Genomic DNA, 16,560 nt, shown 5'->3' on the forward strand with positions numbered 1-16,560 from the left:
CAGACGTGCTCAATCGGGTTTAGGTCCGGACTGCAGGCTGGCCACTCCAGCAGTGGTATGTTGTGTTCGCCCAGGTACTCACGGACCAATCTTGCTGCATGTGGTCGAGCTCCGTCTTGCATAAATAAAAAATTTTGACCTGCTTGCTCTGCTCTCGGACGAATATGAACGTCTAACACCTCTCGTCCACATAACGCTGGGCTGTCAAAGTACCGTTTCGGATTATGACAAGGTCTGTACGACCGTCCATTGTTATGCCACCCCACACTAATACTGAGCCCCCGCCAAACGGAACTCTGGGAGCTAGGCAACAGTTAATAAACCGTTCATTTCCTCTTCTCCACACTCGAACGCGGCCGTCATTACCAAAAATTGTAAATTTTGACTCGTCTGAGAACATTACCTTACGCCACTGTCTCAGCTGCCAACGCCTATGGTCTCTTGCAAACTGCAATCTGGCTCTCTTATGACGCACAGTCAATCTCGGCACTCGGGCAGGTCTCCTAGATCTCAATCCAGCTTCCCGGAGTCGATTTCTAACAGTCTGATCCGACACACGATTTCCAGTCACCTGGCTTAGGTCGTTTTGAAGTTCTCTAGCAGTTAAAAATCGATTACGAAGTGCATTAACTCGTAAAAATCGATCTTCTATGTGCGTGGTAGATCTCGAGCGGCCTTGTCCTGGGCGTCTTTGAAGAGTACCTAGCTCCTGATGTCGGTTCCATAATCTTGAAAATTACTGATTGACTCACACCTAAGCGCCTACCCACTTCTCGTTGGGAAACTCCCACTTCTATCAAAGTAACAGCTCTACTGACATCACTCTCAGACAAAAACCGTCTAACACCCGCCATAACAATAAAAACACACAGGCCTAACTATAGAAGTCTAATCCAGACTGAACGAGATCAACTTCTGACAAAACTGAGCCTGAACCTTTCCTTATCTCATTCTTGTTTGGACATGATATCGAAATAATCGCTCTTATCTTTTACTGAATTAGTCAGAAATAAACAAGAATTATTTATCTTTGCTACCGAGAGGTTCCTTTATCAGTGTGCAAAGTTCAAACATTCTTCTGTTATTAATACTTGTTTTTACAAGACGCAATAAAAGTGATCCTTTAATTGTTTCGAGGTGTGTATATATATATATATATATATAGTATGTAATTGCTTGTGTATCCAGTGGCTACCACCATGAGGTTAAACTTAGTTCTTAGATATATGTGAGCGATGTCATCACTATCATCTAAAGGTTAAGACACTACTAATGCACTAGAAAATTTCAAGATCTTTTTGATTTTGCTGTGGAGAACCATCTTTAGTCAACATTTATTAAACCAGATCTCATTAATTTTTTAAAACTCAGGCTCAGTTCAATAAGTTTTAACTGAAGATGGTTTTCTACAGCAAGGTCAAAATATATGAAATTTTGGGCATTCCTTGTTTTAATGCTAGTGCACTCTTATCACCATGTAAAGGATAATGAGAGACTTTAACTCGTTGTGATCAAAATGTGGTTCTTCTAGTCAGTAGACTATAGGGCTAAAAGCGCACGTGCTGCATCCTCCGTTCTAGGTTTAGCACTAACTTTTGTATTTTTTTACATTTCCTCTAGAAAGTGTTTGAATGTTGTGAGCTTACATGCATATATTTCATTCTGCTACTTCAGTTTTGTTTATAAAAGGCATTCGGTTGTATTTTTGTTTATGAATCATAACTCAAGAGATTATTTTTGGAAAGTGGTACTGACAGAAATCGTAGTAATGATGATGATTTGCTTTGTGAGAACAACAATTTCATTGCCAAACACATTCCTTTAATTGTCAGACTGAAGCTTCATCCTAAATCTACTAGAAAGTTACTGTGATGTCTGCTGCTGTGAATAACTTGTCATGGATGTCAAACAAAAACTGTGCCCGCAATAGGTTAATATTGTCATCAATGGGGTGTTATATACCAATTACCATTCTGAAAATGGTGAGATAGTAATCCTAGCAAAGCCAAGGTATTTTCAATACTATTTTGAGGTTAGAGTGACAGATTTGCCAATGAAGCCACTGAATTCACAATACCATCATAAATCTGTTAAACTAGGCTTGCCAGTCACGTTGGTTGTATTTCCAATGTTACTGTTAGGCTGGCAAGGCAGTGAGTTCTTGGCATACCTATTACATTTCTAATAATGATGCTAAATTTAGAAGAAAGAGGGGGTTGCTGCAAAAGCTTGATTTAGTTGATTGTACTATTAAATCTCAACAGATGGCCAAAGACTTTCCCAATTATTTTTACATACCAAAGAAGTAAATAGACAACATATGTGAGTGGCCATGAAAGCCAGGACAGAGCAGTTTGACCAATGAGGTGTGATGAGTCATCCACTACCGAATAACATGCTTCACTTCTCAGTACTGCAAATTATTACAGTATAATAACAGAATGTACATTTTAACAAAGGTAGTTCATTTGAAAAACAATAATGATTTTGCTGTCATTTTAATATACAGCATTAGCCATAATAAACAGTACTGAAACTGAATCAGCTGTAGTTGCCTTCTCGATCAGCTGATTCAATTGTCGATTATTGCCATGGCTTCGTGTTCATTACTTCTTTCTTATTTGAGGTTAGTTTTTGCTAACATGGTGCTAACAATGGTAGAGGAAGTTTTTACCGTAGAGCATTATTTTCGCTCATACAGAATTGGAAGTGCGGGTGGGCCAAGCTTGTCATACACTGCAAGTACGTTTTCAGGAACATTTCCAAAAAAGCCCACCTAGTAATGCTATGATTCTTAGTGTTGTTGAAAAATGTCGAAGAACAGGTAGTGTTTTGACACAGCAAAAGGGCTTTTCAGGCTGCCCAACTACTGTCTGTACAAATGAAAACTACGGAAGAGTGTTGCAGCAAGTGTTACAGTCACTGAAATTAAGCCTAATGCAAGCATCTCTTAAACTGAATATTAGCAGGACATCAATTGCAAAGAATGTTCAAAAACATTGGTGGTTTTCCCTACAGGGTACAAACTGGACAACCTTTGAACTGGAGAAACAAACTAGCCAGATTTCAGTACTGTGCTTTAATGTTAGCAATATGATATAAAGAACCTGAGTTTCTGAGTGATGTATGGTTTACAGATGAATGTCATGTGCACCTTAATGGTTTCATAAACAAGCAGACAACACGTTTCCTTGGATTCGAACGTTCTGACATTGTTGCAGAGAGGCCACAACATAGTAAGCGTGTAACCATTTTGTGCGCTGTGTCTGTGAAGGGGTATAGTGGGACCATACTTTTTTGAAGGCAACAATGGAGAGACTCTTACTGTAAATCAGTATCGATATACGCCATTCTTGATCGTTTTGTGAGAGACTTCAGGAAATTTTGTCAGGTATGAAACCTGCCGTTAAATTCACAGTGGTTCCAGCAAGATGGTGCAACCAGTCACACTGCCGTTAACAACATTGCTTTCCTCCAACAAACCTTTGGCAACTGACTCACCCGTCTTAGAACAAACTTTCCTTACCCAGCCCACTCCCCCGATCTTACAACACCAGACACCTACGTCTGGGGAATGTTGAAAGAGATCATTTTCCGTGAGGACTCACCATCTACCATTGTTCATCTCAAAGAAAAAATAACCATGTGTATTAAGAGAATGGAACAACTCCTTATTCATAAAAATTATGCAAAACCTACAAGAACGATACGAGTGCTGCCTCAAACTGAACGGGGGTCATGTTGGACATGTTAATACCGAGTTTAACCGATTTTGCTTCCTTTGACTTGTATTTATTGGTAAAATCTATATGTAATGTTACTGTGTTTACCATAATAAAATATTACCATTTCAGTACTGTTTATTTTGACTAATACTGTATTATGGAAGCAACTAACAATTTGTTAATTTCTTATGTACTTTAATGTATTTTTAATTTGTCCATTGTTTCATAAAAATGTATAAAATATGCTATATACACTTATTTGTTTTCACTAACTAAACATAACAAAATGTTTAGACAATATTGTCTATAACATTATTTGTCCTTCAACACCTCAGTTATGAACTTCACTGCAGAAGACTTAATGGGCTATTCTGATAACAACTTAGATGATACTGGGTAGGGCGCATCACATGATAATAGCCCACTTCCAACCACATTTGTAGCCAAACTACATTTTATAAATAATATGAAGAGTAAACATTTTTATTCAGGTCTTTTTCTAACAACCTTCCTGCTGACAAAATTCACCTGACCAAATAAACAAAAACTTTCTCACAGAAGGACTTTTAGATATTTTTAATTAAGTTTTGTTACTAGTGTTTATGATTTTTTTCTAATTAATGTGAAACACAAACTAGACGTTATAACAGCTTATCAACATGCACATATACTTATGTACAGAAGTAAAAAATTTCAGAATTTGATTACAACTGTAACCATGCTTTATGGTAGTGTTAATAAACATTGTAAAATAAAACTGAGTCCCAGTTTTGGCCATTGCTTTAATGAAATGACCAATGAGGGAGTGTGGTTCGACTTCAACTTCTGTAATGGTTTTATATGAAAATGCCCAGTCTATTTCTTTCTTTGGTGTCATTTTATTTTATACTTATACTATTTAATTATATGAAGAAGAATACTCATCTGTAAAAAGTTTGAACTATACTCTGATAGATAAAACATTTAATTTGAAGTGATAAAATTATCCTTCAGTTTATTGACAATAATGTGAGTTGTCAAGCAGTCGTAAGTCTTCAAGTTAACTTATTATGGGAATTAATGGAATTACTAGATCAGAATCTATTGAAACAATAATAACATTACAAGAATGATAAGAACAAAGGATGTAGTGAAGTAACTACTTACTATTCGTGTAAAAGTAGTAACTAAATTATTTTGTTATCAAAGATAAAATTCCAGATAGCCCTTGTATATGTTTTATTAGTTTTCAAAAATATGGCAGAAACAAATTAAACTGAAAAAGTAGATTAATGATACTCACATAAATTGGATGTGTACTAAGGGGCAGAGGTGAGGGGAAATATTTTTGTAATATATGAGTTTAACTTTATTAAAGTTTTAAGTTTGTATGTCCGAGCTTAAAAAATGCATATTTACATGATCTATTAGTTGACAAAATAAATTATAAGAAAACTCATCTTAAAACAATAATTATTAGATTGAGAACAAGAACCTTGTTAGACTACAAACTGTGATAAAGTTACATCTTGACACCTTCTTTCAACACTCCTCCAACTTCTGCAAAACATCTGAACATGTTCTGTAACCTGAAGATGAATTGCTTTGTGGTAATGGTTATCTCTTCTCTCCCCAAATAATTCCCTCCACAAATCACAACTAATACTTTAGTTCAGCACTTCTTCCAACAAAGGAAAATATTTGACCTTATTCTGTACTTTGAAGATGAATTACTCTTTATTTAATGATATATAATTCCAGGAAGTTATATTTTTATATAAGTAACATGTTGTTTTCTTCAGTCAACATACATGTAAGTACATACTGTAAAAATTCACATACCAATGAGCCACTATGTGGGCAAGCTGCTCCCAACTACTACTTAAAATAACTACAATTGTTGTGGAATTCCCTCTTGACAGGCATAAAATATTGAGTTGTCCTTTAGTATAAAAAATGGAGTTATAAAGAAGAGGCAGAAGTAAGCTATAACATCATTGGAGCAGAACATCCAATGACTTTGACAGTCACAGGGGTTCACAGATCCTTTGGTGAAAATAGTGCAATGGCTTTTATCCTACCCAAAAGGAAAATCGTAACTTCTGATAAGAATATTTACAAGCCAGAGTCCTCTTAACACTTAAGAAATATTTTAAAGAGACTAGAACTTGAATAGGAGTGGCTCAGAGGTCAGGAGATTTGGCAATGCAGAAGTTAGCAGATGATGTTAGAAAAGTTTTTCCTGAGCTTTTCGATATAAAGAGTATAAAGATAATTAGTGGATTTGGCATAATCTACTACTTATGTGCACTTATACAAAGTACAGTCAAAAGTAGTCTGGATTTGATTTAAATGTACACCCAGCGTCCTTGCCGCTGGAATTCGAAATGGAAAATAATTTAACAGGTGACAAAACATGGTATTTTCTCTACGACCATAAATCAAAACGTCAGTCCTCTGAATGAAACACAAAAAAATCTCCAAGGAAAGGAAAATTTTGCTTGGACAAAAGCAAGGAAAAAGTTATGCTGGAAGTGTTTTTTGACTAAAAATGTTTAATTCACTACAATTTCGTTCAGAGGGGAAAAAATTGACCAAAGGACTTTATGTGGAAATTTTTAGCCACTTAAGAGATGCAAACAGGAGGAAACATCCTAAAAATTTGATGGAAACAATTGGTTTTTGTTTCGTGACAACGCCCCTGCACATCAGTCTTTGTAAAAGCGTGATTATCTAGCCAAGAACAGTATTACCATGCTAGAACATCCACCCTACTAGCCTGACCTGGCACCAGCCGATTCTTCAGGAAAAAAAGAAGAACCAAGAGTTTCTTTTTTCTTGCTGTTAGGTAACCTGAACAGGTTCAGGTGACTGAAAACATCATTGAAGGGAAAATGATTTGTAGATTTGTAGGCTGTCAAGAAAATGGCGATGACAAAAATTAAAGAACTATTACATTATGATTTCCAAAGTGTTCGAACAGCTGTATGAACATTGGGGCAAGTGTGCTGTTGCAGTAGGTGAGTATTTCAAAGGAAAATAGATGTGTAAGTTTATAACTTTGTTTAATAAATAAATAAATACATATATATATATTTAAAAAACCAATTCCGAGAATTTTTTTACTATACCCCATTCATTATTAGGTAAAACAAAAGACCTCCGGTAATATTTCTAATGATTCGAATTTATATCCTTGTCAGAACAAAAAGCTAATGATGAATAAATCTGTAGTATCTGTCACCCACTCCCCTTCAAAGTACTTCCTTCCACAACTCACAGCTTTACATCTACTTTCAGCACTCATGCCCTATACAGAAATTTTGTTGTTTGCCACATGAACAGGTTTTTAGAATGTTGTAACAGGTTCAGGTCTGAGAGTACACAAATTATTTTCCATTTACCCAAACATTGTTAAACCACTCCGATTTTAGCTGTTTTCTTTTTAAAAAAAGTACTATTAGATTAGAATATTGAAAAATAAATAGTCTAACTACATAAAAAAATTGTATGCAATAAATATTTACATGTTATTCAATTTAAATAAAAAATTGTGATGCTTTTCTAGAGTATAAACTACTATTGTACCTTCTTAGATTCCTCGGGAGGAGCAGTGGCAGTAGCAGCAGTGGCTTCCCTTCCTCTAGCAGTCCAAGGAGCTGTGGGCATAGGCAGTGGTGTCGGCCCCTCTTTTACCCACGGCGGTCTGAACGTGGTTCTCTGTGGACCTCCCTGGTTAGGGTTGTTGGGGTTCACAGCAGGCATGTTGTAGATGAATACAGGAGGCCTGTAACCAGAAATAAATACATTTTTATTTCACCTGGTTAAACAATATGGAAGAATATTTTAATGTAGTAAATTGGCAAATATGTAATTAGTGGCAAAATAGTATATACTTTCCATTATCGTCCAGTATCGTCCAGTATCATTAATCCCTATATTAGCCAAGCTGTTTGAACTGATAGTATATGATCAGGTTAGCTTCTTCTTTGAAAATAATAACTACCTACAATTGTCTCAGTTTGGATTTAGAAAGGGAAGATCGACAATTGATGCTGTGGACAGGCTGGTAAGAGAAATTCTTTTGACATTTGAAAATAAAGCCTTTGCTCAGGTTACTTTCTGTGACTTGAGTAAGGCTTTTGATTGTGTAAATCATGATGACCTTTTATTGAAGTTGAAATATTATGGTATTTCTGGTACACCTCTAAAATTTTTTTGAATCTTATCTTAAGAACCGTTTGCAGTCAGTTTCAGTTAATGGTGAAACATCCAAGGATGTTTTTGTTGAATGGGGAGTACCTCAAGGATCTGTGTTGGGACCACTCTTATTTTTAATTAGCATTAATGATTTGCCAAACTCATTAAACACAAAATCATTTTTATATGCTGATGATACTACATTCCTAAATACTGCCAATAATGTGAATGAACTTAATTTACTATCTCAAGCCACTATAACAGATGCTGCTTCTTGGTTCAGAACAAATGGATTTTTGCTCAATGAAAATAAAACTCAAAAGATGTTATTTACGTTAAGAACTATGGACAGCAATAATATTGACAAGGATAGGGTTTCCAGGACTAAATTTTTAGGAATCTATATTGATAATAAGTTAAGTTGGCAGGCTCATATAGATTATATATCCTCAAAATTATCAAGAGTTATATATCTTTTAAAACAATTAACAAGTTGTGTACCAAGTCACTATCTGAAAACAGCTTATTATGCTTATTTTCAATCAGTTTTTCGATATGGTTTAATTTTATTTGGCAACTGTTCTAGGATCGATGAAATTTTAATTCTTCAAAAAAAAGCAATTAGAGTAATAACAAAATCAGAAACAAAAGCTCACTGTAGACCTTTGTTCACTAAATTAGAAGTGCAAACAATCATAAACTTATATATATTTGATTTGATTACTTTCATTTTGAAGAATCATGACTTTTTAAAATTTACAAATGAAATTCATGACCACAATACTCGTAACAAGAATAAGGCAGTAATTGAGTATCACAGACTAAGCAAATCTTTATCTAGTCATATTGTATTGTCTATTAAAGTGTACAATAAGGTTTATTCACCTTATAAATGAAAATTCAGTGAAGATATTTAAACACAAATTTTATAAGTGGTTACTCAACAATCCCTTTTATTCTTTAAATGAATTTTTTTTACTGTCTGTGATCAATTTTTAAACTAAGAATTTATTTTTATACTGTGCAACTGTACTTAATTATTTATTAATGTTTTATAATAAGTGTTTGTCTAATTTTATGAATAAATAAATTTATGTTTTTGTTTATGTATGTATAACTTATATTGTTTCTATTGTTATTTTGATCTCTAGTTTTCATAGAGATTAAGTTGTTTAAGATTTTACTAAGTAATACATTTTTAACTGTTTTTTATTTATTGACTTATTTGTTGTAACTTTAAATATCCTTACATTATTTATTTAAGTAGATTAGTGACGTGGCAATACTGCTCAATATAAATAACTTTGTCAATGCTTTTGTAAGCCTGAACGACAATAAATACATTTTTATTTCACCTGGTTAAACAATATGGAAGAATATTTTAATGTAGTAAATTGGCAAATATGTAATTAGTGGCAAAATAGTATATACTTTCCATTACACTACATTAAAAGCATCTAATTCTCTCCTTATTGGTGTTTATGCAACAGCTGATAAGACATACAGAATGAGAAATATTATCTTTTCTAAACCAGTAAACAGTTCAACAAAATTTCTTGAAGAATGTTTTCTTAATCTTAATATTACATTATGTTTTTGATAGTTTCTTTTAATAAAATTGCAACAAAGCTAGCATTTTCATTCGTTGTATTTGGTGCAATGTGAACGGTTTGCTCCTTGCTCAGAAAGTTTTTAGAGTTCACATGATGATTCCAGATGATAGGAAACATCACTAACCTCTTGGCCTTGGTACATACTATTACAGTATAGTTTTAATATAATAATTCACAATGGTTAATTATTAATTAGTGTATATCAAACTCTCACTGTCTTAAAATATATCTTCTTGTCTTAACTTCTGAAATGTATTTGGTATAAAAATTAAATATATATAATTTTTTTAAACTCTTCTAACTTAAACATTTGATGATAAAAATACTGATACAGATAAGAAGAAAACCTGTAACCAAAGCTAAAACAAACAAGACAAACCCCATATTTTAAAAATGTCAAATAATGTAAAAACAGCCATTGGAGCGCCAATCACAATAGAGACAAAAGAAACAAACATCACAAACGTTCCAAATTTTTATTAAAAAATGTATGACGTTATGGGAATAGCATATATTGCCACAAATTCAGTTTTTACTTGGCTAAATGTATTTTCTAAGCAATAAACACTTTCCTGTAAAATTTAAAAAAACCTTACAGACCTGTAGGATGAAAATTATAAGTTTAGGATTCTAAGTAACTGTCTGTAAATATATATCATCACAAGTTTGATTTTATATTTAACTTAGCCTAATTAACTAGTAAATACTAATTAACTAGTGTTTTGAATTAAACATAAGTATATTAATGTGGTGATGAAATTTTGAATACACTACATTGAATATTATTTATTGCTCTAAAACATATTATAAGCTCAAAATATGGTGGTTTGTAGTTTCCATTAAAATACTACTTTATTTCCATGTGGATATTTTAATATTCAACGGTTACAGAACACTTCTAAAGCACTCATTAAATTTTAAAACACAGCATTGAATAATATATTCTCAGCATTTTATTGCATTTTTTTCTGAAGTACTCATTATGAATATTCGTTATGATATGGTTATGAGTATATGCCATATACAGAATGTTATACCATGTAACTGTGTCAGCTATTTAAAAATCATCAAATGATACTTGTAACTCGTGAGTATGTGGTTTTCTATGTATATAACCTATCTAAATATTGGATATTACAACTAATAAGGGGTCATAAAATAATACGAATTTTGAGTACAGTTACTACTAAAAAATCAATTTAATTGATGTAAATATTGCGCACAAAAATTCATTGGAAGCTCAAAGTTTATTTGATTACAAAATCTAATAAGAAGTACAGAATATATGTACTTTGAAGTATAAATAATCGGAAGCTATATAACAAAATAAATGAATTTCCTAAACAAATTAGGTAAAAGAGGAGAATACAAATGAGTAAAGTTATGTGGAGAATCGACCGAGTTAGATTATCTAGGCCATTCCTCTCCTTCTCTAAAAATACTTCACCTACATCGAGAGGCCTTTCAGCAACTTTCTATTGACAAACACAAGATACTATCAACGAAAAATCTATACTTGTCTTTTTCTACTACCCTCTTTAATCTGAGAAAGGAATAACATTAATTTATTTCCTTTAAATTAATATGATCCGTTTAATAGGTTAAAAATAATATATTTTAAACAAAACAATTTCCTTTGAATCAATAGCTAACTAAAAGCATATTGTTTTAAATTAAAAATATTCAAAGTTAATTTTTGAGTTATGCAGTTACATTGTAAAATTCAAAAGTTTTAATGTTTAAAATAGTATAAAATATATTGTTAACTATAATTAAATATTTTTATTAAATAATTACACTCTTTTTGGATAACATGAGAACATGGATAACATGTATAATGAATATTCTTACAAAGCGTGTGCGTGTATATGTGTGTGTGTGTGTCCAATTGTTTTATTATTGTTACTAAGAGACATTTATCATGACAGTAAAACAAATTGTTTAAGTGAATTTACAAATGATTTTTATCTCTTTAGTTTTTAAATGAGGCAGTAGAATAAATATAATTAGCAATTTTATGACAGTGGTAAAAACAGTGTTTTGGGTTTTATTTTATAAACACACTAATTTAATTATTACAAGATAAAGCATTAATAATTTACTGCCATAAGAAGTTTAGAGTTAGAATAATCCAATAATTGTATTGGTAAAAGGTTGAAACTATGAGTGAAAATGAAAGACAGTTTGCTAGTGCGGTAGAGTTTCCAGTTCTATTGAACCATCAGACCAACATCCTCTCTATTTCTGGCTCTGTGTTGTCGAGGACTGTGGTGTTTGTTTATATGTCAACACTGGTCCAGTTCAAGAATTGGGCCAAATGCAAAAGTTCACAATGCATTTAGTATTTCCACCTTAAGAATGAATTTAACTAAGTGTTAATCACTGAATGTTCTGATTCACTTTTATAGAAATGTATGTAATGGTGATTTATAACTGATTATAAAACCGGAAATATTTAGATGTTGAAGAGAAAAAACTAACTCACCACATATCATACTATTTTAATTACTAATTCTACAAAAATTAGAATTACCATAATTATGGTATATAAGTCATGTGTATCAAGCTTATTAGAGTGTAAAAGAAAGCACACTAGTGATCCTTAATAGCTTTTTTTGAAACGAGATTGAGTTTGAAGTGATGGAACAGAGGAAAAGATTTTATTAGTTTAAACATTAACAAAACCTCAAATTATACTACCTCCCTTTACGGCTTTAGCCACAAATGTGGATTGGCATTGTCAGACTATTAACAATTTAATTATACACTCAATAGAATGCACTAGCATTTGTGCGTTGACAGAAAATTATACTAGTCCACTCCACTTCAACACTGTGAAAAACTTATCTCATATATAGTCAATTCTTAATAATACTAGAAGAGCATATCAAAAGAAAACAACAACGAAAGGAAGTCTTTTTAAATACCCTTTCAGATTTTGTATTGTATTTTGTCAAATTTTGAAGATAATTTTTAAAAAATTTGTAAAAGGTAAAGAATGTCTTCAACAGGCAGAGTTAAGGCCAAATAAGCCCTCTCTAACACTTAACCTGAAGACCAATGGCTTAAAGAAGACTTCCGAACCACCACCAATAACCAAGAAGACAGACTGCTATAATGTACAGTTTTTACTACATTGTAATAGGTATGCAGTACTTAACTAAAATGATGACTTAACTTAAAATTTCCTCAAATTCCAGATGACATTTTTTATTTAAAATTTGTTTTTAAATTATGTATAAAGTTAACATATATTTAAAACTATGTTTTACCATTAAGTATGTTTTTTATCTGTTCTATTTTGTATCCACTATTTTAAATAATAATATAATAAATATCAAATACCATAAACAACTAGCCCTACTGAAGTATTTAAAGCAAATGATCATACAATTGGCTAAACAATAATCTCCCCTGGGCATTCACACCAAAGTTAAGATTATCACCTCTTATTCCTTTATTGTTTTACAGAAGTGGCCCAACAAGCATAAGATGTGTTAGGTTAGTTATTCACCTGAGGAAGAGATCAGATTGCAGATCTTGAAATGTAGTGTTACTGATTGTTTTGCATCAATAGACGGTGGCAAATATCCAGAAAAATCCTTTTTCCTTCACAATCCTTCCATCATCAAAAACAAAATTCAAACAAGAAGCTTTGGATACTTCCAAACAAAGTTTTTAAATACTGTATGTACAAAACCAGATAACTTCTGCTTAAAAATGAATATTCAATGATTGTTATATACATTCAATAGCTGATATTATAGCTTTGCTTATTTTACATAAGGCAACTAATGTGTATAAATATAGACAATTTATAAAAAATTATAAATTCTTGGAAACCAAATTAAATACTGTTATATTTTGTACTACAGTGTAAGTCAGTTGTCTCTGTTAATATAATTTATTTTACTTTTGTTGTTTAGTAGTCAACAGAATCAACCATTATTAACTTGGGGTTTCACAATTTTTTTAGTTATAAAAACCATACATTGCATTGAAATAAGTGTACTCATGTAATATGTATGATGTAAATATCAATAATGTTATGTACTGTTGAAAGATCATTCTCAACATTGAAACAGGTTAAGAACTTTTTAAAGAACGAAATGGGGAATGTGTGGTTCTTTGTTTTGTTGCATAAGTACTTATCTTACTTTTTGTCCACTACAGGAAAATGTCAGTTGTCTGACACATTCCCCAAAATTGTATTATGGCTACGTTCTTGCCCAGGTCTACAATTAGACTAAATTTGCAAATTAGTGTAGACCATAAAAATGAATGTCAAAATTTATATTTAAAGGCAAGTTTGGAAGATCCAAGTGATTTGCTTCCTAACCAGAATTTTCTAGCATCTTAGGATTGATGAGATTACTTTTGAGATGGAAATATGCAATGATGATGTATTTTCTGTCATTAGACTGTTTGGGGTTACAATAACTGTGTTTAGAGTGTGTTTATAATTTTAAAGACAATGTTCATGACTCATATTATGAATGACTTTTCTCTTGTTCTTGTTTGTAAAAGATATTTGCCATAGTCTCCTGGATCATTCTAAAATGTGGCATATTTTTAGAATTGAGTCTGATTAAGAACTAATGAATAAAGCTAATCTTAAAACTAGTCCAATATAATCAAGGTTTGTGTTTTATATGTAACTTTACTAGTGACCCCAAAAAATGTCATATAGACATAACTGTCTATTCCCTCCTTACACCCCTCCCTCACCAATACTCTTGCACAGCTTCCTGCTATGTGAGGAGTGTACCCAATAGTTCTTTGAATAGTTTTATGACAAACGAAAAAAAAAGTGATTAGTACTTTACCTGAAATAGGTACCTTGCGAGCTAAGTCCAGGCAGTTTTGTTGAATGTTCTGCGGGAAAACTTGGTCACTTGGACCATTTTGTCAAGTTTTCCACTAAATTAATGGACCTGCTAAAGCCATAATTTCAGTGTATTCTTTTAAGCATGAAACTACATGTCTCCTTATTAAATCCCTATTCAATGGTTTTTATTTGCCTGATCATGATTTGTGCACTTTCATTTTGTCCCCACAGATAAGGAGGGATATGAAAGAACAGGGTTCTGACAAAAACATGAAGGAAACGACACTATTTTGAGAACAAACTTTACTGTGATTGAACGCAGTCAACCAAGTGACAGTAATGACTGCGCTTAACCTTCAAGGAGTTGCACAACGCTTGCCCACCGGGAGAAATGTTTACCATGTAAGCTTCATCCAGCCCAGTACTATTTCAGGAACTTTTGTATACCTTCTTTGGTACAAGTGTTAACCAACCACAGAAACAAATTCCAGTTTAAGTATGAATTACTCTCAAAGTTAAATAGTTGTAGCCTCCTATTAGGTCAAGAATGTTTGGAGGCTGATCTCATTCTCACGATCATCATACCTTACGATTTCAAAACTACAGAACTTTTAAGCTTAGAAAATGTTTCTGCACACAATATGTAGCCAAGTCGTTATAACTCTGCAGGGAATAGTACAGTATCTTTTCAGTCTGTGATACAGATTTATTTTACTCAGTACAGCGTCAGTAACAAGAAGCACAAGTGTGTCTTTCTTTGATTATACCAGTACTCCTAAACGCACAATCCATCACTTGTTACAAGGAAAACACTGAATGTTATCTTGGTCTTATTTAGAGATGTGCATTTTTAAGGACAGACCCAACAGAGTAGTGTGGTGTAACCTGACATCATCTTCAAACTATTAAATGAAATTTGAGTCCTTGAATGAAAGTAAAGATGAATCTTATTCTTGAGCCATAACCAAAATTGACCAGTGATGTGTAACTGAGATGAGTTTCTGTTTAATATCTGTTGACTGAGGATAGCTTCCCATATTAAGATAAAAATATCACATGATTTTAATTATCTTAGCAATGTATCAATGTGAACCAGAATGGAAACATAGGTTACAGTTACGATACTGGCCATGTAATCCTATGACTAGATTTGTCTACCTATCTCATATGTGAGAAACCAGGGAGTTGAAAAGTCATTACTGCAGGTACTCTTCTTATTGATTTTTTCTCACCTATTGCCATTTTAATTTCAACTGTCACATACCATCTATTGTACTTGTAATCAAATTTAAAATGGCCTTAACGAATTGAATATGTACAATACAACTTGTTGATCAAATATGGTCAAAGCAGGAACCCTTGCTACCATTGATCCTAGCACCTTGGGTCTTTTGAAAATCTGCTCTTCTAAATTGGATGGGATTTTTTATCCAATAGAAAATTAATCTAATTAATTCCTGGTTCATGTGTACATGTACAACACATAACCAAACCATACAAAATTAATGCTTGTAATAGCACAGGAAATTTACTTAAAATGAAAATAACAAACAGGTTTCAAAATATAATTATTTTTAAAATTAAAATAATATCACACATCTAACAAATGTAAAACATAATTTTAAGGACAAAACTAATTACATGCTTTTTACTCATAAAAACAAAATATTATACATTCATAAAAGATTTATATTACGCTATTTACAATCACATTAGGTGTATTAACATCTGTCAGAAATCAATAAACTTTAATATTTTTAAGATTAAATAAAACATCTTTGTTCTAAATGCTAGGATTTCCTTTACTTTTCAACTGTTAGATGTGTACATAATGGAAAAAGATTGGCCTGATCAGTTTTAAAAGTGCGTCACAGTGCGTGCTACATGTGTAAATTCTCACATCTTCTAACCTAATATCAATTTTTTTTAAGAATAAAAAACTATTCTTCTCTAAAACAAACATATATTCTAGAGGTAGAAGTCTATTTTTAATTTCAGATCTTAGTGCAAATAAGTGACTAATCATTTATAAACTTTTTAAGTGTTGAGGAAGGTGTCACATTATCAGAAACACAATCAAAATTTGAAAATTATATGAAAATGTCAAGCCTGATAACAGATATTTTAATAAAATCCCACAATTCACTGTAAAATACACTTGTTTTAAACATAAAAAATGGCAAATACATGGTCCAGGTGGTCTATTTAAGAGGTT

The 16,560-nt window shown here is 32.3% G+C and overlaps 1 protein-coding gene across 35 annotated transcripts in view; it reads right to left on the minus strand.

Moving 5' to 3' along the window:
• Positions 1 to 16,560, minus strand: part of LOC124369014 (calponin homology domain-containing protein DDB_G0272472) — a 75,730-nt gene that overhangs the window by 47,087 nt on the left and 12,083 nt on the right. For 34 of the 35 annotated variants that reach the window (XM_046826641.1, XM_046826644.1, XM_046826645.1 and 31 more), the window contains one exon: positions 7,293 to 7,491. In XM_046826641.1, the coding sequence (XP_046682597.1) occupies positions 7,293 to 7,491 (199 nt within the window). Of the gene's footprint in view, positions 1 to 7,292; positions 7,492 to 14,343; positions 14,489 to 16,560 lie in introns of those variants that run through there. The other variant, XM_046826646.1, reaches the window with a different exon arrangement.

The sequence above is a fragment of the Homalodisca vitripennis genome, chromosome X (assembly GCF_021130785.1).
Source record: "Homalodisca vitripennis isolate AUS2020 chromosome X, UT_GWSS_2.1, whole genome shotgun sequence".
Lineage (NCBI taxonomy): Eukaryota > Metazoa > Arthropoda > Insecta > Hemiptera > Cicadellidae > Homalodisca > Homalodisca vitripennis.